The sequence below is a fragment of the Lates calcarifer genome, linkage group LG6, assembly GCF_001640805.2.
Source record: "Lates calcarifer isolate ASB-BC8 linkage group LG6, TLL_Latcal_v3, whole genome shotgun sequence".
NCBI classification, from domain to species: domain Eukaryota; kingdom Metazoa; phylum Chordata; class Actinopteri; family Centropomidae; genus Lates; species Lates calcarifer.
This window is the reverse complement of record NC_066838.1, coordinates 1157337-1181400: the sequence shown is the minus strand read 5'-3', so window position 1 is coordinate 1181400 and position 24064 is coordinate 1157337. Positions and strand designations below refer to the sequence as shown.

The following is a 24064-nucleotide window of genomic DNA, read 5'->3' as shown; positions in this document are numbered from 1 at the left end:
ACCACTGTGTGCTGCCAGAGCAGGTTCAATGTGCCTATAAAGTGAGAAACACTGTTATAGATGAGGGAGGAATAATAGTAGGCCTAGTATTAATATAAGTACTAACAGCAAGGGTAACAGCAGCAGTACAAGCAGTGGGCTTCTACACAAACACATCTGTTTTATGATGATGTCTCAATAATGTCACATAACGTAACGTGACGTAACGTGACGTAACCCCAGATTTTTATGATAGAGACGTAATATTTCGGGGCGTTGTTCTTCAGGTGGTGCAAACTTTCTAACGTTCTAACGGTTAGAAATCCAAGCTTCGGGTCTTTGTCAACTACTGGTGCCTTAGAATATTTCAGCCCAGCTGGTGGCGGTAACACACCAATAGGTTGGTTTTTCTACCACCTGGTAAGAAGAAGAAGAAGAAGGAGGGGAGGGAGAGGGGATGTAGAGGAAAAAGGGAGAGGAAGAAGAAAAAGGAAAAGAGGGAATGGTTTGAAGGTACGTTGGCAACCTGACAGTCTCCGAGGCGTCCACCAGGTCTGGACGTGCTGCCTGCTTTCCCCTTCCACATCTCCGGTTAGCTTCTTAGCTAACTATTTAAACACAACTTAGCTTAGCATTGGCTCGGTCCATTTCGATTCAAACGGTTGACCCAGGAACGATAGTCTCTGCTGCATGATTTCAATGAACTACTCTGATTTGTTTTGTAGATTTAACGGGAGCTTAACTCTACGAAACACGAAAAGTTAAATAAGTTGACGGTAAAATTAGCAAACGAAATTTCTGAAAACGTTAAAGTTACATTGGTTAATGCTATGCAGCTCAGGTGGTGTTTTACTGTTTACAACCTTCAAAAGGCTAAAGGTCGCTTAGTTAAAGTTTTGTATTTCAATAACGCTAGTTTGTCAGAAGTTGTTTACTGGTAGTTTAAATGTTAAACTAGATAGTCGGTCTAAAAGTAGAATGTTATGAGTTCATTTGTGAAGTTGTCTACAGTGGCATGTAGCTAGTCCTTTAGATGTCACTTATATATGTGTATGTGTGTGTGTGTGTGTGTGTGCAGGTGTGCAGCTGCAGGATGGACATGTCCAGCAGAGTGGCGTTTTGGCAGGAGCTGGCTGAGAGCTGTGGTCTCGTTACAGTTCAGCAGGGTTTACAGCAGGTCTGGAGGCTGCTGCTGCTCTGCCTGATCTGCAGACTTTGCTTCAGACTCGGTGAGCTGAACTACACTGTTTTTGGTCTCATCATGGTTGGAAGCAAATTTGGATATTGTCTTTTTCTGACATGCTGAGATAATGATCCTTGATTTCAACACCATTCCTGTGTTCTTATGCTTTTCTGCCTTGCCCCATAAAGTAAATATAGAGAAAAAGACTTTTCAAACTAACTCATACCATACACATTTATTACACATTTCTAGAATCAACACAAATTCAACCATTTTGAAGTGAAAGGTTATTAGAGGCTGTTTGGCTTTGATTGTAATTCTAATTGTTTTCCTGCTTTTGTTCCTCAGGAGGTGTGTCCTCTGTGAAGCATGTAGTGTCAGCTTTGGCTGGGATGTACAGCCTCTTCCTGTTCTTTGAGTGGCACATGCTGTGGGTGCTGTTGCTCAGTGTGCTATGTTACCTCATTCTGGTACTCAGTCGAGACTCCAGCACCAGAGGCCTCTTCCTCTCAGCTGTCATCCTCATCTACCTTCTCATTGGGTGAGAAAACAATGTAAAACACACATAGTCTCCTGGAAAGATAATATTGCAGCTTTGAATAGTTTCACAATTTCCACGATAATTCAACATTAATTAATTTCAGAAGTAGTTCTGCAAACCATCTAGTTTCTGGTGTTGAATTCAAGTCTTGTTATATTATTTTTCTACCCCTTCATTTCAGAGAGTTACATCTAATTGACATGGCGACCTGGAATAAAATAAGAGGTAAATATTCCATCATCTTGCAAGTTACTGTTCCTGATATTAAACTTCAATTCTGCTGTTTTCCCACAGCAACTATATTTTTCTATATATCTTTAATCTATGTGGGAAAAACCTCCTTTTGAAAAATCTAGAGCAGTTCACTGCATGTGTACATTACATATTTTTTAAAGTGCATTCAGAAAGTATTCAGACCCCTTCACCTTTTTCGCATTTTGTTTTTTTGCAGACTTATGCTAAAATTGTTAAATGTATTTTTTCCCTCATCAGTTTACTCTCAATAATGACCAAACCAATTTTGTTTTAACATATTTATTAAAAAGGAAAATGAAACACTGACATGAGTATTCAGACTTAGTACTTAGTTGAAGCACATTCGGCAGCAATTACAGCCTTGAGTTTTCGAAGGATGGGCTTTGGGTATTTTCTGCCTTGTCAGGTTGGATGGGGACTGTCGATGGACTCTCTCCAGAGATGTTGATTGGGTTCAAGTCAAGGCTTTGACTGGTCCACTTTAGAACATTCACAGAGTTGTGCCTAAACCACCCTGTCCTATTAGAAGGTAAACCTTTGGCCCACTCTGTGGTCCTGAGCTCTTTTTATTATTAAGGATATCTCTGTACTCTGCTCTGTTCAGCTTTCCCTCAACTCTGACCTGTCTGTGCTGCTGAAAAGCACCCCTGCAGCATAATGCTGGCACCACTATGCTTCACCCTTGAAATGATATTGAGCAGGTGATGAGCAGTGGTTTCCTCCAGACATGATGCTTAGAATTGAGGCCAAACAGTACAACTTTGGTTTCATCAGACCAGGGTATCTTGTTTTTCACAGTCTGAAGGGCCTTTAGGTGCTTTTTCCCAAACTCCAAGCAGCTTTCATGTGTCTTTCACTGAGGAGGGGCTTCCGTCTGGCCACTCTGCCATAAAGCCCAGATCGGTGGAGTATTGAAATGATGGTTGTCCTTCTGGAAGTGTTTCCCACCTCCAGACAGCATCTCAGGTGCTCAGCCAGAGGCACCATTGGCTTCTTGGTCACCTTTGTTGAAAAGGCCCTTTTTCCCCCAAGTGCTCAGTTGGGCATTCCTCTTTGCTGGAGGGGTTTTGTTCCTCTATGTTCCACTTTAACGTCTTCCAAAGGTGTTCTGTTGGGTTCTAGTCAGGGCACACACATAGCCAGGTCACAATTTGCACTTTGTTCTTCTTTAAAACACTTTTGCAGTGTCTTTGGAATCATTGTATTGTTGCAGAATTTCTGTCCTGCCAAATCTCTTAAAGTTTCATCTTTTCATTCAGACTGTGAACATCCAAACTTGCATTGATAGTGCACACTCCCGCCTCCATGTTTCACAGCCTGCACTATGTCATCATTAAGGTAGTCTTGGCCAGGTCCTTGTCAAACATGTTGACTCCATCTGATCCAGAATCAGTTATTTTGTTTTCATTGGACCAAAGAATGTGCAGCCAACATTCATCGGGCCTCTTTTTGTGTTCTTTAGCAAAGTTTAAGCTTTGTGAGTTATGGTTTTCTTCTTGAACGCCTGTATTTTCACTTACTCAAAATGAAAATAATACAGTTTTTATAAGATGCTACAGTTTTAATTCATTCAACATTTTAGTGATGCTGCACAGGACTGTATAAAAGACATTACCCACAACTATGCATTTAATTGTATTTAAGAAAGCTTCCCCAATAAAGTATTCAGGAACTTGTAACAAAGATCATTTTCAATCTCTTGTTTTTTTTGTTTTTTTTCAACTAATAGATGTTTATGGGTTATAAAATGGTACAATAATTACAGGATTCAGTTTGATATAAAACAGAAAACCTGCAGGGGGTTGTATGGTAGAAAGTCAGTACATACTGTATAAACAAACCGTGAGAATGGACTGATAAACTGAGTGAAGGGTATTAGTTTGAAAAAAAAAAAGACTCCTGGAATGCACACCTGGCATCAGAATTTTGTAAAAGAATATTTAGTATTACAATGCAGTATGTCATCATTGTAACTGTCATACCAGCTAGGTGGAAATGCAAACGAACTTGTGTCAGGAAAACAGTGAAAATACTATAGCAAGTACATAGACCAAAAAGAACTTCTCTTAAACCTAAAATCTTTATTAGCCATAATTCCTACTTTCATACTACATATACATTGTAGGCATGTTCTCAGTGTGTAGTGTGATCACACTGTGAAAGTGACAATAAATACAACATCATCCTAGTTCTAGTGCCGAATATGAGTCAAAATACTACATCCTACAATTCACATAATGCAACTCAATAGCGAATTTCCTCCCCTAAGCAGCTGTACTCAGTGACTCTGTGTGTGTGTGTGTGTGTGTGTGTGTGTGTCAGGCTCTCAGATGGTGGTGGCCATGAAGGCCATCTCTCTGGCCTTTGACCTTGACAGAGGAGCAGTGGGCAGCCTTCCCTCCCCAGCTGAGTTCCTGGGTTACGTTCTCTTCGTGGGCTCTGTTATCTTTGGTCCTTGGATTAGCTTCTCCAGTTATAAGACCGCTACTGAAGGCAGAAAACTGGTGAGAAGTTGATGTTTCTAGCTTCCTCTGTGTGCTATTCTTCCTGAATTGTACTGTGGTGGTGGTAATGAGGTAGTTTTTTCCTCAGAGCTGGTTGTGGCTGCAGAGTTCCTCCATCAGCCTCCTGAAGAGTCAAATCTGTCTGCTGGTCTCCACATGCATCGCCCCTTACCTCTTTCCCTTGTTCATCCCCATCCATGGAAACACAGTCACAGAGAAGTAAGACAACTTTTCATTTGAATTTTTGTCTTCCTGCAACTTTTTTGTTTTGCCAATGCACCACATTTTAATACACCGGTTGAGAACAGACTGTCTGTCTTTCTTTCCCTGCTTCCAAGATACATTTGAGAAAGGTAAGGCTTGTTTTCAGAGTCAGAATTAACACCTTTTTCCCCACAGGCTGTAAGAGGAAGACTATAAGTCTGCTGAAGAGTGTTTACAGTAAGACCTGAGTAGGAGAGGTTTATTGGTTGATCATGTCCTTGAGAAAACAGTGTTCTACTCCAGTCACTGCTGTGTTCATGCTGCAAAAAGCACATGGCCATCTCTCCAGTTTACGAGTACTGTGCTTGATTATGGCAACAGTAGTACAGTGCTACAGTAATCCACTATCTGATACTTTGACAAAACATCTTGAACTCAAAGTTCATGCTATCATCTATATCTCATGGTCTTCATCAGTGGATGGAGCTTGCTCAGTTGTCATGGAGACTGTTCAGGTATCATATTATGATGTAAATATGGCACTTAAAGGACCATACTTAGACACCTTAGACTCATCAGATCAACCAGAACAACAACCTCTGAGACCAACAACCAGCAGCTGTTGGTGGAGCTGGAACATGTGTCAACAGCACAAATGGGGCATGTTGAAGCTTCATTGAGCAGATTCTGTCTAATCAGAACGACTCATAGGCAGGACATCTGTCTTAACCTATACTAAGAGGGGATGTATATTTTTGCCATGGCAGTTAGTCTTAGGGTAAAAGGTGTTTTGTACTGACATTGTATTTACTGGCAAAAACTGCTGTGACAAACAAAAGCTAAAATATGGCGACATACTTTGTGAATGACTACACTAACAGAAGGTGTAAACAGTAATTATTTAGCTTAAACTGGTATGGTCCTTTATTTCATGTTGTAACCCGATTGTATATGGCCTGTTATCATGTGACTGAAGTTCCCTCAGTCCATGTGGGTTTCTGGTGTTTATGCATATTTCTGAAATTATGTTAATGTAGAAAGTGGGAATAATCAGATTACTTAAGTGCCTGTAAGTAATCAGTGCCAGAGGAACGCTTCACTACAACTCAAATGAGGTTAAGAGGTTCTCTGAGGAAATGTTCAAGTGGAAGTGAGAAAAGTGAATGGTGAAAAAACAAAAGATATTGTGTGTTTCTGATTTGTGGTGTGTTGCTCAGGTGGCTGCGTGCTTATGAGACTGCAGTGTCCTTCCACTTCAGTAACTACTTTGTGGGTCATCTCAGTGAGGGCACCAGCATGTTGGCTGGAGCAGGCTTCACTGAGGAAAAAGACAACATCAAATGGTAAGTTTAGTTTGAGCTGAGCTGCTGTAATATGAGATTTTGAGTGCAGTGGACTGCACCTTAGTTATAACAAACATGTATTGCTAATAACACATGTATGCACACAGTTGTATGCAAAATGTGTTGTTATACCCCAGGGCAACTTACATATTTAGTTTTTTGCTATTCTGTGTTTATTTAAATTTTCCTTGAAAATTAAGGAAACCATCAATCTTGAAAGGGGGAAAAGGAGAAAATAATAGAAACAAAACATGAGAGTTATAGACTGCATAGAACTAAGTTCACTTCAGCTCCCTTTCTCAAAACAGATCCATCCAACAGAGATTTAATCAGTCATCAGACAGCAGTCATCTTTAGTCCCATAATTCACTGAGTGAAAAATTCATCTGCCCCAGCAGTCTGATGTCTGGTATTTAGTGCGCTGAGAGGAAGTCCTTAATCTTGTTCCATTGTTCATCATTGGTCCCATTAAAGTCGGTAAGACTGCCGGTTGCACAATATGTATTAAGTAGTTCTATGTATTGTTCTAACCTTGAGTCTCTTTCAAAACAGGCTAACTTGCATCTTTCCATTTTGTAAGAATGGTTCTTTGATAAACACTCAAGAACCAGCCTTTTTACAGTCACAAAATGTTTGCCTTCTATCTGCTGCCAAACAGTAACACCAGCCCTTATGTGATAGAAGGGCTACTGCCTCAGAACAAAATGTTTTAACTGTAGGACGTTCCCAGAGGAGATGGAATAATATTCTTCTATTCTATACTGAAATTAAACCAGTGTAGGTCTTTGTTGTCATCCATTTTCGATAATAAAACTGACCTGCATAAAATCTGCTACAATTCTGTATCTTTTTCCAAATTACTGAGATGCAGATAACGATGCACAAATGTCACGTTCCCATGCAGGCTGCACAGTGGAGTTCATTATTTAGAGTACTTTTCCCTGCCGTGACAATAGGCTTACACCAGATACAACAGGATGAGAGTGATATCAAATCCTCTATGCAGTTGTTTAGTAATTGCACTGGAAGATTTAATAGCCTCATTATCCACTCAAGTAGTGAGTTTGGGGTCTAAGTACTGACTTAGTATGGTGCCAAAACTTGTGCACATGTCACAATTATTGCTACTATTTTTCTCTTCTTTTTAAGTTGATGGCAAAAAAGTAATGTGCATTATCATTTGAAGAAGATAGAGGGCTGAATGAGTGAAAGCCTAATGATGTATTCTCCAGTACTATATGTCTGTGTGTTTACTGTGCAGGGATATGAGTGTGGTGAAGCCTCTTAGTGTAGAAATGCCTCGCTCCATGGTGCTGGTGGTGACATCTTGGAACATCCCCATGTCCAGATGGCTGAAAACCTGTGAGTCCCAGCCTCCTCTCTGTCTGTTAAACATTCCAGAATCACTAAGCACTGCTGCTGAGACACAAAGCCCACCACTGAAAGTCACACAATAACTCAAACTAACTTAGTGATCGAGGCAGCAATAGATTAGCAGCTCCTGTGTTTAGTGAGGTAAAATGACATAAAATGGAGTCTGGTAGTGATATATAGTGATATTTCTGGTTAAACAAAAGGGGTCTTACTCTTTAATAAAGGGTCTGTCTCTGTAGGAATTGTATCCATAATGTTGTCAGACAGTCCTAACAAACTGAGCCTGTCAGTGGCAAAAACAAGCACCTTAAGAGCCTTAATTTGATGTGGATAATTGCCCATTGAATTGCATTGCAGCAGCTGTTTGCAGTTGCTCAGTACACCATTGCTGCTCAATACTGCACTCTATTCCCATGATCATACTAAACTCATCACTCATTCCAGTGTATACACAGAGGATATCAACATACAACTTTCTAGTTGTAAGGGATTAATGATTAATAATGAAAGTTATTATTAGTTACAGCCCTTTTGGTATTCACATTTTTTGGCTGTTACCATGTAGATTAAGTATCACCTCATTTGTCACATTGAAAAATGACGCACACTGACAATTTGTATTTACAAGTTATTATGAGAGTGTTTAAATATTGTTATGTTGTGTGTTTACTTTTGTTCTGTCCTCATGTCCTCCATGTTTTTCAGATGTCTTCAAAAATGCCATGAAACTAGGGACTTTTCCAGCCATCCTGGTGACATATACAGCCAGTGCCTTACTGCATGTTAGTAAGGCTTTTATCCACAGTGCTCAGTTTGGCACCAAATTTAGTTTTAGTCTTCTGCCAAAAATTTTTTAGATTCAGTCAAATTTTAGTCATTTGATTTTTGTTTGTTTTAGTCGACAAAAAGTTGACGTTAGTCCAGTTTTCATCTGTGTCAGGTTAGTCATGCATATTTATTTTTTCCATCTAAGCAGTTTAAAGCTACAGCTGTTGCCATTGTTGGTGTGTAAAGTTACCATGTTTGCAGGACAAGGCACTAGTTACTTGTTCACACACTCACAGTCCATGCAATGCCACTCGGTACTGTCTATTCTCTGGGTTCAACTTGAGAGGAGCTGCTGCAACATCATGTAATGTGGCAATATTTCTTCAGCGAACATCAACTAAAGTAACTTTAATGTTACAACCCCAACACCTTTGGTTTTTCCTTTACTTTGTCAGCTATGTGTATGTGTGTGTGCAGTGTTTGCAGTGAACACATGTTTGAATTGAACTGTCACTTCTTGGACTAAATGTGCTGTTTGTATTTTTCAGGGCCTGAGTTTTCACCTGGGAGCTGTTCTGCTCTCTTTGGGATTCATCACATATGTTGAACATGGTATAAATAACATTTCTGCTTGTGAATAAGAGTATTTCACTGTGAAAGCTGAACCACTGAAGGTGAAATAGAGCTACATAAACATTAACAAATACAGTAAAACTACTGTGATAGTGTTAAGAAGGGCTAGCTACTTTGTTTCTCCGGACATCTGAATGTTCAAGGTTGTTGAATTTCTTTGTTACCCTCAGTTCTGAGAAAGAGGCTTGCATCCATCTTCAGTGCCTGTATCCTGTCTAGGCCCTGTAACCCCGGCTGCAGCCATCACCACAAGAAGGTAAAACTTACTCAGCTTACTAGACAATTGAAAGAACAAAATTCTTGTGGAAAAAGGAAATGAAAACAGCATTTGTATCTGTTAGTAATATAGTTATGGAGGTACAAAAAACATCATCATATTCAGTATCATAAGGGGAAATTTTGATCAGTGGTGAGGTACCTTTAGTCTTAGTATTCCAACTTTACATGACTGTCATGAGGGCATAACCTCTTTTCTGCAAATTTGTCAGTGTATTATCACAGGAATGTAACAGGCATAAACTACAGAGCAGCTGCACCAAAGTCAGTCCAACAGGAAACCAAATGAAAAGTTTGTTTGTGTTGAGCACATACTGGACTAACTTTTTCCACCAGTAGCACTGGTGCTCCTCACTGAAAATTTTAGTGTACCAGCCTAAAAGTTAGGAGCACCACTAACTTGACATTCAGTGCAAATCCATTCACCTTTTTTTTCATCTTAATCTTCTTCATCTGTCATCTCTGTATAACTTATTAATGAAAAACTTCATTAAAATCTTCATGGATGATTTAAGTTGCCCTTTAATATGGGAGAATATAAAGTAATCCTACACATTTTGTGAATGATAACAAAATGGACCATAAAAAAGAATAATCCCATAATATCACTGGTTAAACAATTTAAAAAAGGATTTGAACAGTGAATTGCTCATCTTCCCAACGTCAGGGTGAAGCCTCTGACCAGCTGTAGGGATGGGCCTGGTTACGGTTTTATCTTAATCTAAAAGTATTGGGAGTCGTCATGCTTTATTATTTACAACAGTTACATCATAGAAGCTTCAGTGTGGCTTTTTTGACAGCAATCGACAGAAAGAGCCCTTTAATGTAAAAGTAAAGACATGCCTCTCCAAAGTGATCTAAATTCATTACAAAAATGAAACAGTATGCGTTGAAATGATGAACACAACTCTACAAAAAGTGTTTTGAAGTTGAGGAAGAAGGAATTTTTCTCAGCTACTTGAAAGTCTCTATAATGGTTAAAACGATTTCATAGTTTCTTTTTTTTTTTTTTGGTCTTAAGGAGTATTGGGTGGTGGTTCTGAACCTGGTTTTCAGTTTCCTGGCCATCTTCCACCTTACCTACCTGGGCTCTATGTTTGATCCTGGAGTTGATGAGCAGGAAGTAGAGGAGGTAAGAGCCCCCTGAGAACTGAGGCCAAGGAAAAAACACATATTTCTATGTCACTTGAAAATCATCAGGAGGCGGGACATGATGGCTCTATTTTTGAATGAATGTGCTCTTTGAGATGCAGGAAGGCTTGTAAAGTGAAACTGTTTGCAGAATGTGCAGAAAGTGTTGAGTTTAATTGGCAGAAGCTTAACACCAACTTAATTATGAGTTGTCTTAAATTTTGAGACGACGATCATGAAACATCACACCAACCCACGAGATTTAAGTGGGTGCTGTGAGTTCTCCCTGAGAGTATAGAAGATCTATAGTGCAGTCCATTTACCATTTATTCAAGGCACATAGTCATAGTCTTAATTGAAACACAGATATGATTTTTTGCTGGTAAACTGACTTCTGTTGGGTTGAGTTAGCACTTTGAGGCCTGTATTTTCAGTGTAGTCTATCTAATCTGTTTGTTTTTAATGATAAGATCAAATGTCCTACACTTCAACTTAAAGATAATAATATCATGTAAGATGGTACAATTTTGAATCATTCAACATTTAAGTGATACTGCACATTGCTCTGTTCAGTTTTATTGCTGGCTGAAGCACAGAGCCTGAAGCACAAAAAATGTATCACTGTCCAGATATTTGTGCTCTGGACTGTATACTCTGACTGTCCAATTGTTGATGAAATGATTCAGCAGAAGTGGTGACATGGTTGCAGGAAACACTCAAGAGTTTTGTGACCATAAATGTCACAAAAATCACTCTGTGCTTCCGCCACCTTGTAATACAGAGGCTGTATAGCTGTAGCACATTGCAAAGTGAGCAGGATGCAGCCTGGTGGCGTGAGCCTGTGAGCCTGTGAGCCTGAGCTCAGGGCAAACAGCCTTGAACCTTGAGCTATAGATGGATAACACAAATTTTCAGATCTGGGGCATGGTATGAGTGGAACAAAAGAGGCAACATAAGACAGCTGAGACAGCTGAGAGGCATACCTGAGGTGGACTGACAAATGATCTGTTTTTCCAGCTCTTGAGGCTAAATTCAGTCCAATTCAATGTTATTTATATAGCGCCATATCACAACAGAAGTCATCTCAAGGCACTTTTCATATAGAGCAGACCGTACTCTTTAAAATAGGTATTTACAGAGAGAGACCCAACAGTTCCCACCATGAGCAGCACTAGGAGACAGTGGCAAGGAGAAACTTCCTTTAAGAGGCAGAAACCTCGAGCAGAACCAGACTCAGGATGGACGGCCATCTGCCTCGACTGGTTGGGTTGAGAAAGAGAGGAGGGGTGGGGGTAGTGAGAGAAGAACATAGCATAACTCAGGTTCCATGTAAAAAATGTAAGATAATACCAATAATACAGCAGTAGTAATGATAGTAGTGATAATTAAAGTATTAACTGCTAACACAGCAATACAACTAATAGCAGTATAAGTGATTTCTAATTCTAGCAGCAGGTGTTGAGTGGAGTTGTAGGAGCAGCAGGAGACTTGTCATCACAGATCAGACTCTACAGCTCCAGAGGCAGAAATACCTGCAGAAAGAGACAGAAGAGGAGAGAGAGACGGAAGAGCACAATACTACAGGAAAGAGGAGATACTGAGTTAGTAACGTGTAACATGGGATATGAATCCATACTGATGGAGAGAGAGAGAGAGAGAGAGAGAAGCTCAGTGCATCATGGGAGATCTCCCAGCAGTCTAGGTCTATAGCAGCATAACTAAGGGATGGTTCAAGCCTGAGCCAACCCTAACTATAAGCTTTATCAAAGAGGAAAGTTTTAAGCCGACTCTTAAAGGTACAAAGGGTGTCTGCCTCCTGGACCCAAACTGGGAGAAGGTTCCACAGTAGAGGAGCCTGATAACTGAAGGCTCTGCCTCCCATTCTACTCCTGGAAACTCTGGGATCTTTACAGTTTTGACTCATGCCATTAACATGCCATTTCCATTCAGGTTTTTGAGTGTATATGTTTACAGATTCTTTAACGCATGTAAGAATCATATTTACAGATTTGCCTACACATTACTGTTATGCACTTTCATAAATCTGAGTAGACACATACATATCAAGATACAGACCACACACGTTTGCAGATGGTATTGCTACAATAATTTCCAATACATATCTCTAATAAAGGTCTGGTTCTCTCTGCAGTTGAGGTAACTATTTGAGAATTTACAATATGTATTTTAATTTAAAGTCTCGCTGTTGTTCAAATGCATATGAAAGGGCCACAGACCTCAAGGGTCAGGCTTGCACTGACTAACACATGAGACACAAGACTCAGAAAGGATGTTACATATTCCATCCACGTGTCTTTGTTTGTCACTCCTGTTTACAGGGTTACGCAGCCATCCACACAATCCAGAGGTGGTCTGAGCTGAGCTGGGCGAGCCACTGGGTTGTGTTCGCCTGCTGGGTCTTCTACCGTTTAACTCAGTGACATGGGAGACTGGCAGGCTGGCGAACACAGAGTACTTCATAATTCAATGGGTTTGTGTCAGTGTATATCAGAATGTTGTCATCTGATGGGAATGAAGGACGTGGATGTGCTCAGTGGGAAGGACTTATAGGACAGGTGGATGTGCTCAGGTGGTTCTCACAGATTGAAGATGGAGAAAATAAACAAGTCTGAGATGGCCGGGTGCAGAGGGACAATGTTGCACATACCAGCAGTATATTGAAAAATCCACTGATTAGAATGCATTGAAAATCTGATCAGAGGGAAGAAAGAACACTACATGTAAGACCTCCTCATAGACTCAACATTTACTTTGACCTGTGGACAGCTGTTGGGAGAAGAGTGAGGTTAAATATAGTTGGTCAGATCTGTGAACCATTGTTATATTGGTACTAGACAATGTCCAAATCCAAAAACATTTCATGTTTAAGTATATGTAGATTTCTATATGTTCTGTTACAACTACATTTTTTAAAATTGTTGTTACTGTTGTTTTTGTGTTTTTTCTAATAAACATTTCTGTAAATGTAAATAATCTCCTGGACTGTGATTAACTATGGATGCCAAAGGTATCAGACTGAAAATCCTCTTAATTCTAACACTTTTCTCTCATTTATTACAATCACCTACTCAATAAACATATCTCTAACACACTCATTGATATTTATAATGTATTTTGTAGGAACAAATGCTACAGATCACCATATTTACAGTTTAAAGCATAAATGCTTCAAGTGGGCCTTTATGTAAATATATGCAACTCAACAGTAAAGCAACACAAAATGGTGCTGATACAATGAAAATATCTAAACCTAATGAAATGTACTTGACCATCAGTGACTGCATGTCTTAGCACTCTGTAAAATAGTGTTTACAGTGTTGCAGTCATGATCTGATTTGAGCTGTGTGTGATAGGAGCTCTAAGGTTTCATTTAGGGACACTATACAGTTCCTCATAGACACAGTGAGCCAGAGGGGTTTCTGCAGGTCGCTGAGTATCTGTCGAGTCTGCTCTGGTTAATGTTAGCAAATATATTGAAACGACAGAAACTTCATGGTTTGTTTCTTTAGAACGTGTAAGTGGTGAGATCTTATGGCGTCTCATCCAAAATATACACACACACATTTTTCAATACTGAGTTCACTTGAGTTCACTGCACAGCTTCTAGCTGGGTCCAGTAAGTTTTACTCCAGTTCTAGCTTCCTCTGCTGGCTCCCAGTGAATCTGGGCCTGTGATAGGAACAAAAACCTTTGAAATCTTTTGGTGCAGTACTGACCAAGAATGGTCTATGCACGCACCACCAGCCAGTTTTTTTGTTTGTTTGTTTGTTTTTGAAAGGTCTGTTTATGTTAAAACAATGTAAGTCATCATGTTCAGTGAAACATTTTATAATAATAACTTAGTTTGTCTGTTGTAGTAACATGGAAATATCTTGGGAATATCTGGGAAAAAAAAAAACAAACTTGTTTTTTATGCAGTGCAATGCATGAAATCCTGCAGATACAGGTCAGGAGCATCAGATAGTGACCACATCAAACACCAGAATGGAGAGAAAATGTCAGTTATCTCAGTGACTAGCCTGTGGCCTGATGGGCTGGTTTGAGTATTTCTGAAACTAATGATAGAGTGAGCAGTTCTGCAGACAGAACACCTGTCAGAGGAGAATAGCCAGTGTAGCTGGAGCTGACAGAAAGGCTGCGGTAAATCAGATAACCGCTCTTTGCCTCTAGCCTCGGATGGACTTGGGTCCCCCACCTGTCCTCTCACCTGTGTCTGGTCAATCATTAATGTCTCCAGTCAGACAGGAATTGCTCAGGCCAACACGGAAACAAAGGGACAACAGTCTGTGGGAATCGTTCTGAAGAGCTTTCCATCCCTGATCCAGAGGAGTTACAAGGTTAGTTTCTACTGTGCCATTCAGTTGGCCAAATATTCCATATCATTTTTTTGTAGCTGACAGTGAGAAATTTGTTCCGGCCTACATGTTTGATGTGACAGGTGGACAGAGCGAAAGAGCAGTGTTATGAGAATGGGGAGTGGGGCTAATTGTAGCTGGATTGGGCCTGAGATCCCTCTGTCCTCACAGATCTTCAGTGGTAAGTAAAAATCTCTACTCACTCAGTGGATGAACGTAAAGGGGTAATGGCATTGATAACGAAGAATAGATTATCTCAGTTTCACCCTCCTTTTGGTTTTGGTGTCAGTATTTTTGTTCTGTAAGCAAACAAGTCTTGACTTTTTTTGTCAGAAGGATAGAACAGTTGAGGACATTTAATTCTTTTTTTGACAGCAGTTAACTGTAACCAGGGCTGAGTGATAATGGCTATAAGTGTTTTTCTGAACTGACTGTACAGAAGGGTTTATCCATACTGAAGCAGACGTTTCTAATACCACTAGAAATAAAACCTTTGTTTAAATTAACACCATTTAGCATTTTTAACAATTGATGAGATGGATAGAATAAATAATCTTTAAAAATCTGTATATGCTCTTCTCCCTGAAATAAAAACCAATGATTACAGGAAACATCCTCTTGTTGAGTTTCTCCTCAACAGTTAAACATGGTCCATCAAATTTCCATAATATATTGGAAAACTGTTGTAAAAAGAATTAAATCAGAGAAAGAACTGGAAATTGTATTACACAGTGAGAGGACACATAAAACTGTGGATGACAAACACCAGGAAAATACAGATTCAGTATTTTATGACCTTAAATAAGCCAAATATAATTCCCCTTCATCATTTCAACATTGGAGAAAACTAGTGCCATATATCCTGGCCATGATAAATGGCAAAATCTTACTGGAATTGTGTTGAAAGGGAAATAGAGTGCATCAGGAAAGTTATTTTGTTAGGCATGATGCCTCTTGAAATAATAGATAATGCGGATGAATATTTACCCAGGATAACAACTTTGGAAGCAGTTACAAAAAATCTGAGGCAAAAGGGAAAAATGGAGGAAAAAAATGTGCAGAGAAAATGATTCAGTATGGATGAGATCACTACAAGTTGTTAGAATTCGACTTTCAGCTCTTAAACTCTTAAATGTTCATTACCTGACATGGCTGACTGACATGGCTCACCTTAAGTGTTCCAAACAGCCACCACAACTTCAACACAGCTTCAGTGCTGAGCACCATGCACTGCTGACACCACTGTCTTTAATATTTGATTTACGGCCAAGTCCTCAGCATGACAGTGTATTTTCTGATCTGACCGTGTCACTATCTTTTCTCAGCCATTAAAGATGATCTGTGGCTCTTCCTCATCCCGGCTGCTTTGGCTGTCATTTTACTGGGGGTGTTTTTGGAGGAAGTGGGTTTTTTCCTGCGCCATATTCCCTCCTTCAGACGAAAACGACTCTACCTGTGGATATTAGGAATGTACCCGGTAATAATAGCCTCCTCGGGCCCACACACAGCTCCTCTTCTGACAGCTGCACCTCTCTCTTAGTGCAAAAAAGAAAAAGAAAAAATCAATACCCTCCTAAAATATAAAGTATTTTTTTGGTCCAGTGCACACTCACGTCATATCTCAATATCTGAATGTTCTTTTTAACTTAGGTATTTGCCTTGACCTCCCTCATAGCGCTGTATGTGCCACGTTCTTCCTCACTGTGTAATTTCATTGCGTCACTGTGAGTTAACTGCTCTTGACATAAACTGAATAATTAGACTGTGATTACATCTGTTGTACATTGGTCCTGCACGTTGTCTGACTTTGTATACCTGTGCAGGTATCATTCTATCACCTTGCTGAAATTCATGGGACTGATCACAGACTTCTTTGGAGGGAAAGCTCGTATGCTGGCTGCTTTGTCTGGACAGCAGGTATCTCCAGATCCTTTCCCCTGTTGCTGTTGCTGCTGTCTCCCAATGGTGGCCATCAACAGGTACACAGCAGACAAAACTCTGGGTAACACAGTACACATGCTTTGATTTTGTGATGCTTTGAGCAGAGTCAAGAGTTTAAAGAGTGCTTTGATTGCTTAAAAGTGATGGTGGCGGTTTGGGCTGCGGTCTGTGTTAGTTCCACTGTGTTAGAGTATTTACCTGCATAAAACTAGGGCAGTCTACAGATGTTAACAATATCAAAATGAAGAGCGTGCTTGCATGTACAATGACCGGCCACTTCATTAGGTACACCTTGCTAGTACTGGCTTTAACCCCCTTTTTGCCTTTAGAACTGCCCATATATTCATCAAAGTGCTGGAAACAGTCCTCATGCAGTTTCTGCAGATTTGTCAACTGCACATCTATGCCAAATTGTGACCCTACCATCAGAATGTCACAGCACAAATGATGACTCCTCAGACCAGCAATGTTTTCTACTCTTCTATTGTTCATTTTGGTCAGCCTGTGTGAATTGTAGTCTCAGATTTTCTGAGCTGACAGGAGTGACCACCGGTGTAGTCTTCTGCTGCTGCAGCCCATCTGCTTCAGGGTTCAATGTGTTGTGCCTTCAGATATGATCTTCTGCAGACCTCGGTTGTAACAAGTGGTTATTTGAGTCATTGTTGCTTTCCTGTCACCTCGAAGCAGTCTGTCCATTCTCCTCTGACCTCTGGCATCAACAAGGCATTTTCACCCAGAGAGCTCCTGCTCACTGGATATTTTCTATTTCCAGGCATTGTCTGTAAACCCTAGAGACGGTTGTGGGGGGAAAATCCCAGTAGATCATCAGTTTCTGAATCACATTTCTTCTCCATTCTGAAGCTTGGTTGGAACTTCAGCAGGTTGTCTTGGCCATGTCAACATGGCTAACTGCATTGAGTTGCTGCCATGTGATTGGTTGAAAAAGCATCTGCACAGGTGTACCTAATGAAGTGGCTGGTCACAGTTATGTATTTTCTGTGTTTTCATCAGACTGTATTTGTGTAAAGTCCTCTTAAATTGTATGATTGTATGAAATGTAGTGTGTAGACTATGTGCTGCTAACATGTTGAAATTCACCCCTCCTCTTGTGTGCAGCAGTAGCCGTGGCTGGATGATGGCTGCTGTGCTGCAGCTCTCTGTGGTTCGCAGTATCTTGTTCTTTGTCATGCTGGTCCTGTGGACAGATGAACAGTATGACTACGGTGATGTGAGTCAGTTATTCAGACCTCGGTCTGAGCTTATTCTTACCACCATTTATTTTTCTCGAAACAGAATCAATATTATTAATGTATTTTTATAAACCTCAAAAGTCAGCTTGCCTTATTTTTACCTCTCGAGTAGATAATAAGGCTTTGAAGGGGCTAGAGACGTCAATATGCTCAGGGTGCTTCAGATGAAGAGCTTGTCAGATCAAACAGTATCTGAAACCCACCTTTAAAAAACAAAACAGTGATCTACAAACGAGAATCTATAAAGATCTACAAAGAGAGACTGTTTCAAAGTGTAGGCATATTTGAAGCAACAAAGACCTAGAGTGAGATCTGTTGGCCTGAGATCAGGGAGGTGGTGTGAGGCAGCCGATGTGGACATTCAGAACAGCTAGAAAGACTTTGGCTATAGATGTGGTCAGTTAAGTCTAACATCCTGCTGCTCACTTACTGAAGCTGCAGAGCTCATTTGAAAGAACAAAAACTGGAATCATTTGCTGAGTGGGCTGACTTTATACAAGTCCTCCAACTGCAACACCCATGTAAATGTGTACTGCATCTTCATCGTCATGGTAACAAAAATAAACATGCAGTGTGACGACACCTCCACCTGGACACTAGGTGTCCCTGCTGTCTTGTCCCTGTAGTTTTCTTGTGATGCAGGTGGTGGGTGGAGGGTCGTCAGGTGAATGAGCCACATCTGGGCCTGGTGTGTGCTGCTTCTATAAATAACCCTCATTCTGGCCTCTGGCTGTTGTTAGTGATGGTCCTGTTCCTGGCCGACCATGGGTGGCAGGTTGATTAATTTACTCTTTTGTAAATAGAATATTCTTTACTTTAAAAAAGCCAACTAGTGCCGTCTCCCTTCCTCGTCACAGTTCTCGAGCCGGGCTGTTTCATGATATGAAAACAGAGATCTGCTATCTGCTGTGTCGACGCACCCATCCACCCCAATCTCCTCCTAATGCAGGCTTTTTCATTCTTTACACTAGGTCACCCGACTTCTTCCCTGTTGTCTGCCATAACTACTACAGCTGCTAGAGCTTACCTAACAGTAAAACATAACTATAGGTAGTAATAAGCTGCTTATTTTTACAGGATGGTCTTTGTTGGGCAGGTGTTGCTACAGACAGGATACGTTGAAGGATAAAATTAGTGACTACTATCCTGTTGTTCTCCAGGTGGATTCAGTCAACCCCAACCTGTACGTCAACGGTATCATAGGTGTGTCAACCTTCGTGTCCTTCTACGGCCACCTTCTGTTTTACAAAGCCACTAAGAGTGCTTTGCATGGTTATGGACTACGAGCCAAGTTCATCTGTATCATCGTGGTACTGGTGCTGTGTGGACTGCAGAGTGGCATCTTAGAGACCATGGGTGCTCTGGAGGTTATCCCATGTACACCACCCTTCTCAGTCCTGACCAGGTCCCAGTGTAAGTTGCAGCATATCTGGCCTTTTCCGGTCTCCATCATAAAACATTCCAGTTTGTGTAACCACACTTACTGGCTTTCAACTGCATCTCATAGTCATGATCAGCGTCCAGGAGTCACTAGACAGAAGGAAATGTTTCAGTGATCCAAAACTCCTGTCATTTTGATATCAGCCCCTCTGTATTAAAGATTGGAGGTTTGTTTCTTATTAACTTACATGGTCAGAACATATCCTGGAAATGGCAGAGAACGCATCCAACATACTGGTTGAATCAAAATATTTAGGCCTCCCTTCACTTGCAGACAAGTAGATGACAGATGTCTTCCAGTTAAGCTCAGAGCCCAAAAGGCTGCTGAGTAGGCCCAGTTCGTTAAGTCTGCTGGTTTGTTCATGGAGTGTGTGCTTTGGGTACAGACTTACAGACTTTGCTGATGGGAGCACCGTCTACAAATGCATGGCAATCTGATTGCAACATAAAAAATGTCAAGTTCAACTTTTCTTATTTTAACTTTCCAAAAAAAAAAACAAAAAAACAAACCCAACAATATATATATATATATATATATATATATATATATATATATATATATATATGGTGTGTGTACAGTACCAGTCAAAAGTTTGGACACACCTTCTCAACTCATTTTATTATTATTTTGTACATTCTAGATTAATATTGAAGACATCAAAACTATGAAAGATCATATTTGGAATTATGTAGTAAGCAACATGACTACCTCATGAATCTGACTGAGAGAAAGCTGTCATCAAAGCATAAGGTGGCTACTTTGAAGAATCTAAAATATAAAACATATTCTGGTTTGTTAAACACTTTTTTGTTTACAACATAATTCCATATTTGTTCCTTCGTAGTTTTGATGTCTTCAGTATTAATCTACAAGTTAGAAAATAATAAAAACAAGGAAATACAATTCAGTAAAAGTATGTATGCACATATGTACAAAGTAACAAAAATGAAGGAAGCAGGAAATACATTCTTTATATACTACACGAGGTGCGTATGTGGACATCTTCATACGTTAATCAACACATACAGTACCTACATTCACAGAACACAATTCACATGAACCTTTGCAGAAATGGGTAGATAATGACATTTATGTCACAGGAACCTTCATGACTATGCAAACACTGAAAATAAGATTTGAGCTTAACACTTTTTGAACTTTTGGAAATGTAGGAGGTCACTACAGGCTGGTGCTGCTGGTTTAGAGAGTGGTACAATCTAAATATAAAATAAAAATAAAATTAAAAAATAAAATACAACTGGTTTCTTTAATCATCTCAATTAAATTCAATCAAAACTAATTCTGTTGTACCATATCGCATCGTATTATTATGATTTCATGAAAAACTGAATAGCCAGACTAGCTTTGTAATTAACTGTCTGTGTGTCAACTATGTTGCCAAGATATCAAAACGATTTTTCGTAGGCACTGGCTGCTGATGCCTCTCAGACCTTTGTCTTGTGTTATCTGTCCAACCCCAGTGATCTACCACTACTGTGTGATTGTGGAGATGTTCTGCATTGGCCTGTATGCCCGCCACACTTTCCGCAAGGTGGAGCCAAGCGTGGTGGAGGATGCGGAGAGGCCGGTCAGTGTCTGGCAGATGGAAAAAGCCGTTCAAACAGATGATGCTCAGATGATGCATCACAAGCTTGGCCTGCCCTCGGAGGAGGTTTGGCCCGGCCACCGCCTTGTCAGTGCCTCAAATCCCAGTTACAACAGTGATAGCGAGGACAGTCTGTGCAGGATAGAGCATGCACCTCTGGATGATTTCCCCTTCCCTCAGACCAGAGGTCAGCAGCCAGGCACACCAGATCAAATGCAGCACAAGTCTGCAGAGGACCCAGGTGTAGCTCTGACACACATTACTGTCAGAGCTGATATTAACTATCAGGACTGTAAGGATGTCACTGTGGTTTGAGCAGCTATGGAAAATCTTTCACAAGACATTAAACAAGACAAAGCTGGTAAGCCAGAACCAGCTTGTTTGGTGCAGTGTGTGGCCCTGAGGATTTGTCTGGAGAACTGTGCTGTGAAAAACAAGGTAAAAACTGACACGTGTCAATGCTCCTTCTCTACATGGTGCCAATTAACAAATACTTAATAGTTTAAACTGTATACTGCTGCCACAAGATGAAGAAACATTCTCTACTTTGTTACATCAGTTTAAAAGTCATGAGAAATGTTGCTTCTTCTCGCTCGTGTGTCTATTATGTAATCTATCTATATATAGACATATATATATATATATATATATATTGTTTTGCAGTTTTTTATACTACACACACTAATTGTGATAATTTGTGGAAAACAAAAGGCAGGATAAATACATGAGAACTTGATGCCTGACCTAAGAATTTCCAAAGGCTATAATCCTGTGCCACAATGAACAGGCTTATTGCCTGCAATTATTTCTCTTTGATCTTCAGTGGTTTATATTGGATGACATTTAAAGCTCTGGATTAAAGCATTGAAGATGAATGATCATTCTTTCCCCCCATAACATAGACAGTTTGGACACTAGATTTAAATTCCAACTGGAATTAAACTGTATCTTTGCTTGTTGTGCTACAGCATGCAGTACATACAGTGTCTTTTGTGTAAATCAAATGTTGTCTTCTCTCCTTTGAGAAAAAACAGTACAAAAAATCAAGAAATTAACATTATATATTTTTCAGCATCAAGGTTTTGCCCCCTATCTGAGCATCCAGCAGTTAGACTTTGGTTGGTTCTCCATCCAAAAATGTAGCTTTTCTAAAATGCTTTCCAGATTAGATGAGTCTGAAAATGCTGTCCCCATGTTTTAGTGTTTTAGCAGTCATCTTTACCTGCTGAATAGCTTATGATCAGATTAATATGCTCTTTCAAACAATCATGATATGATGGACAGCAAAATACAAGACGCAGTTTTGATTTGTGCTGCACATTTTTTTTTTTTTTTAGATCCCCTGTTGAAATACTGTTTTCTTCATTCATTTTATTCTTATGTGCAGGTCTGTCTGTGCCCACTTGTCAGCTGCTTTGGATAAAAGCATCTGCCAAATGAGCAAATGCAATGTAATGAACTGTTCTTGACATGGTCATTACATTTGTCAGTAAGAACCTATAGACTAATTTGGTCTTCACCAAAGAACCAATAAAGAATTTCACCCAAAATCAGAAATTTGTTTTTTATTGTACTGTGTTTTTCATGTCATTCTTCAAATTCAGAAATCCTGAACACTGTAAATTTGGACTGTGCTGATTTTGCACAGGTGACATTTTTGTCTGTTTTATCTGATTTTATGATCATCTTGGCTGGGCATAAATATTGCCAAGGGTGTGTATTTATTTATGATTTTTAGAATTTCAACCTCAGATCCTATGTGTAAACTGTGTAAACAAAATAGTTCTACTGAGTTAAAGTTACTGATTTTGATTGTCTCAGTGGTACCTTAAAACTAAAAAAAAAAAAAAAAAAAAAACAGCAGCTCCTTTTGGTCTTAAACCAATTATTCTAAAAACTAAAATAATTTTAACCCTTTAAAATCAGACTTTACTAAACTACATAAAACACTTCCCCAAGGTTGTATTTTCCTGATAAGAAATATACTGACATATCAACCTATACAACCACAACTAGCCCCATTGTCAATTCAAGGAACTTCATCCTGGATAAAAAAAAAAAAAAAAAAAAAGCAGTAATCTCTCTATCGGAATCTATCTATTGTCTGACTGAAAATCTTTTTTTCCAGACAACAAAACAAAAATGACATCCTACATAAATTCAATCAATAAACTAAGAACAATGTATCTAAAATTCACTATACCCCCCAAAGCGAAAGAAACACGCTTCAAAATTATGAACAACATTTATCTTTCTAAAGAATTACTCAGACTTTGCTTTGGTATTGATGATAATGCATGCACGTGCATACAGACCATATGTTCTTCTCCTGTGACATTGTACATACATTCTGGCAGGAAAGGATCTCATCATTCCCAGCTTCTCTCTCCAGAGATGACATAACCTTTGGATCCTGCCAAACAAGAATAATGAACTCTGTTGCAATGTCATTATATGTCTTCCAAAATTCTTTATCCACAAGATTTATGAAATCATTACCCAGATTAGTTTTTATTTTTTTGAATGAATTTAAATTGTATTTGAAATTCCTAAAACTTTTAAAAGGACCAAAAGAACACAATTTGTATGATATCTTAAAATACTAGACTGAATTCAAGTTTTTCTCTGTAAGTTTACTGTTTATTTATTATTTCCCTTCATTTAATTGCATTTTTTAAAATTTCATTTCAGTGAGTTTTACACTTGATGCTGTTGGTCTTTTGTGCGCTGTTTCCTTTAAGGATGCATTATTGAAAATGTGAATTATATATTGTCATACTTGTTTGTAAATTTTAAGTTTTCAATATATTTGTTCTAAGTTTCTGGCTTCCGGGTGTACTTCTGCGTTTTGCGGTCCATTGAATATGCACAGTGATGTTACTCCCGCCATACTTCTGGGCTATGAGAACGAACGAAACGTGTTCTGGTCCTGTGTGGCTTGTTCATGAGTGCTATGCATGCTATGCTAGCGGACTTCATGGATGTATGATAAAACTTCTACGGGACTAGCTTGGCTTTAAAGCACGGATGTGTTTATACAAATGTCAACAGCAACTAACGGTGAAGATAATGTTTCAAAAAGTAAGATAGTATTAAACGGTAACGTTGTTAATAGCGTGGTTAATTCGTGTTGAGCAGTAATTTATCATGATGTGTTTTGGACAGTTTTTAAATGAGAAAGGGAGCGCAGTGCTACAGTTATGCTTAATTACCCACACTTCTATTTGTTCACTGTTTTCCAAGGCTAAATTCAGGATAA

The 24064-nt window shown here is 39.5% G+C and overlaps 2 protein-coding genes across 4 annotated transcripts; both read left to right on the top strand.

Annotated features, from left to right (window-relative positions):
* The first annotated feature begins 292 nt into the window (after positions 1 to 292).
* Positions 293 to 13185, top strand: LOC108900495 (protein-serine O-palmitoleoyltransferase porcupine). 3 transcript variants are annotated; one of them, XM_018701569.2, is made up of 13 exons: positions 293 to 531; positions 1058 to 1208; positions 1511 to 1703; positions 1885 to 1928; positions 4281 to 4462; positions 4551 to 4681; positions 5884 to 6009; positions 7271 to 7371; positions 8089 to 8165; positions 8700 to 8763; positions 8955 to 9040; positions 10082 to 10192; positions 12531 to 13185. In XM_018701569.2, the coding sequence occupies exons 2-13, from the start codon at positions 1073 to 1075 to the stop codon at positions 12630 to 12632; spliced, it is 1353 nt and encodes a 450-aa protein (XP_018557085.1). In that variant the 5' UTR covers positions 293 to 531; positions 1058 to 1072; the 3' UTR covers positions 12633 to 13185. The 3 variants fall into 3 exon arrangements, with proteins under 3 accessions (XP_018557085.1, XP_018557083.1, XP_018557084.1); XM_018701567.2 differs by having other exon boundaries at positions 293 to 570; XM_018701568.2 differs by having other exon boundaries at positions 294 to 492.
* Positions 13186 to 14659: 1474 nt separating this feature from the next.
* si:dkey-16n15.6 (organic solute transporter subunit alpha) lies at positions 14660 to 22343 on the top strand. Its single transcript, XM_018701542.2, has 7 exons — positions 14660 to 14748; positions 15893 to 16044; positions 16218 to 16291; positions 16391 to 16546; positions 17625 to 17736; positions 18919 to 19171; positions 20681 to 22343. The coding sequence occupies exons 1-7, from the start codon at positions 14676 to 14678 to the stop codon at positions 21118 to 21120; spliced, it is 1260 nt and encodes a 419-aa protein (XP_018557058.1). The 5' UTR covers positions 14660 to 14675; the 3' UTR covers positions 21121 to 22343.
* The last annotated feature ends 1721 nt before the right edge of the window (positions 22344 to 24064 follow it).